At 51.9% G+C, this 2,242-nt stretch overlaps 2 protein-coding genes across 2 annotated transcripts; both read right to left on the bottom strand.

The window, feature by feature from the left end:
• Positions 1-12: 12 nt before the first annotated feature.
• On the bottom strand, positions 13-1,802 carry Pmar_PMAR021612 (protein kinase, putative; the record flags this gene model as incomplete). The annotated part of the gene is made up of 12 exons (XM_002779990.1): positions 13-187; positions 234-338; positions 382-441; positions 487-588; positions 643-735; positions 781-864; positions 919-993; positions 1,051-1,202; positions 1,262-1,342; positions 1,391-1,520; positions 1,566-1,679; positions 1,729-1,802. 12 exons carry the CDS (start codon positions 1,800-1,802, stop codon positions 13-15), a joined length of 1,245 nt encoding a protein of 414 aa, XP_002780036.1.
• Positions 1,803-1,921: 119 nt separating this feature from the next.
• On the bottom strand, positions 1,922-2,217 carry Pmar_PMAR021611 (hypothetical protein; the record flags this gene model as incomplete). The annotated part of the gene is made up of 2 exons (XM_002779989.1): positions 1,922-1,961; positions 2,099-2,217. 2 exons carry the CDS (start codon positions 2,215-2,217, stop codon positions 1,922-1,924), a joined length of 159 nt encoding a protein of 52 aa, XP_002780035.1.
• Positions 2,218-2,242: the final 25 nt, after the last annotated feature.

Genomic DNA, 2,242 nt, shown 5'->3' with positions numbered 1-2,242 from the left:
AGATGATCTTGACTAATCCCATGACCTGAATGACATCATACAAAAGGCGGCCGACTTGAGCGATTCACCAAAAGGCTTCCGCGCGAAGAGCAGCTCATAAAATATAACGCCGCAGCTCCAAACGTCCACCTTATTGCTGATCTTAGCGGCCGAAGTGTCGAAGCATTCAGGAGGCAAGTACCAATACCTGCATGACAACCGTGACCAGCAGTCCAGGACCACTACCAGACTACGTCCCAGTGCCGAGGGAGGTGAGCTCCACCGTGTCGTGGTTTTGATGTTGATCCACTTGCTTCGACAAACCAAAGTCCGTTATTTTAATATTCCCCTCGTAATACCTGCCCGAGCTATCCCCTTCAGCAAATGCCGTACTCACTTTACATGAGGTTCCCTGGCTTCAAATCGTAGTGAATGATCTTATGACCAGCACTGTTCATGTATCTACGTGCAGCCATACTGTGGTCAACGTTCATGCTGGGTCCATACCGCAGTCCACTGAAGACCTGGACCATGATGCCCCTGGCCTCCTTCTCCGGTATCGGCCCATGAGCCTTCAGGTAAGTGTCGAGATCAACGCCCTCGCAGAACCTCAACAAGGACCAGTCATGCCCACCCAGCTAGACTAGGACCGTAGGAGCTTACTCGAGGACTGTACCGAAGGAATGGCAGTCTATAGGGAAGTAGTCGTACAACTGTATAATTCGACGGTGCTTCAGCCTCTTGTGAATACCATACCTAGCCTCACCCTAGTGTCTGACCGCGAACCCCACAGCGACTCACTCTCGCCATGTGTGTCTAACATAAGCCTCACGAGCTACCTCGGTCATGTCTGGGCGAATCTGATGGATCTTCACAGCGACGTAACTGATGAAGGACAGCCTTCCGCCGAGGCCCTACTGAACAAGCCAGCTATACGACCTGTGGGTCTCCAAATCATAAGCCTTGAATACTTCCGAGAATCCTCCTTTTCCAATCATGGTCATCAACTGGTACCTGATCCCCCACTATCGCCATTACAGTTGCCAATCCCTGAACCAAAGCCATAATCACCTCCCCGGAAGGAGGCCGTCAGTGCTCTTCCCCAGACAGGGGTAGTTGCCAAAAGCACTCTGCTCATGGGAGTTGCAGGTTCTGAGCTCCTTGTTGAACAACGTCCTCTCGGCATGCAGTCGATTCTCCCGCTCTACCAAGTCGGATTCCGTCTACACAAGAGAACAACAACAACATAAACACACAACGCTGGAGTGACAACAACAATAACCTTCTTCAGCGTCATCTCCATCATTTGTATATTCTCCTTAGCCTCGTGGATCTGGTATTCAGCCTCGTCAGTGGGCAGCATCTAAAGCCCCACCAAGCTCATCAACATCCCTCCTCACGAACACCTCACATCCGCCAATCCTAGTATCTTAGTATTAGTGTCCTCATCCTGGACCATAGCAGACGAGGAGGAAGAGACCTCAGGTGCAGCAGTGGCGTTCCCCTCCGTATTCGCACGAGCTCGGCGTATTCTCAAGAGCCTGTTAGCCCACTCCTATCGACTTCCACTATAGCAGGTCTACTACTTCCTATACTGTGTCTTCTCCTCGTCCAGCTGTGCCTTAAAGGACTGTAGCCTCTTATGGGCATCCAGAATGCTCTTCTCCTCTGTACCCCCCTTCCAGTGATGCCCAGTGGCACTGAGCCCATACACAATGGTATCTCTTCGACTCAATAGGCTCGGCCCACCTCCTAGTAGACGGCATGAGCTTCCCCAACCGTTCGGCTTGTTGCTGCAACTCCTTTTTGTTTTCCAAATGCATTCGCCTGAGGTACACCGACACCGGTTAACTCAGTCGCTAATCCAACACGTACTGTGACATCTGTTTGAGTATTTCCCTCATGTTAGCGGCAGCTCGCTTAAGGGTGTCTCTGAAGTCCTTCACTTCTTGAATGTGTCTTGACAAAGGACATCCTCAGTCCTGAGCACCGACAACGTCGTCTACCTCTCGCGTTCACCAATAAGGCTCTCATTAAAGGACTGACAGTCCAACAGCTCCCTCCTCAGTCTGACACCACTCCCAATAGACACGGCCCTCCACCCCAAGGGGCGGCCCACTTTTGAATGTCATGAGCAGTAAGCGATAGTTCATCGTCATCCATCGAGCCTTTCGAATCAGAGGCCTCCCCACTGTCACTGGACCTTGCCCCTGCCCAGGGGAACTCGACAAGCTCCATCACCGGCGAGCTCGGCGCCGTCTAA

The sequence above is a fragment of the Perkinsus marinus genome (genome assembly GCF_000006405.1).
Source record: "Perkinsus marinus ATCC 50983 genomic scaffold scf_1104296944706, whole genome shotgun sequence".
Taxonomy (NCBI): Eukaryota; Perkinsozoa; order Perkinsida; family Perkinsidae; genus Perkinsus; species Perkinsus marinus.
This window is presented reverse-complemented; position numbering and strand designations above follow the sequence as displayed.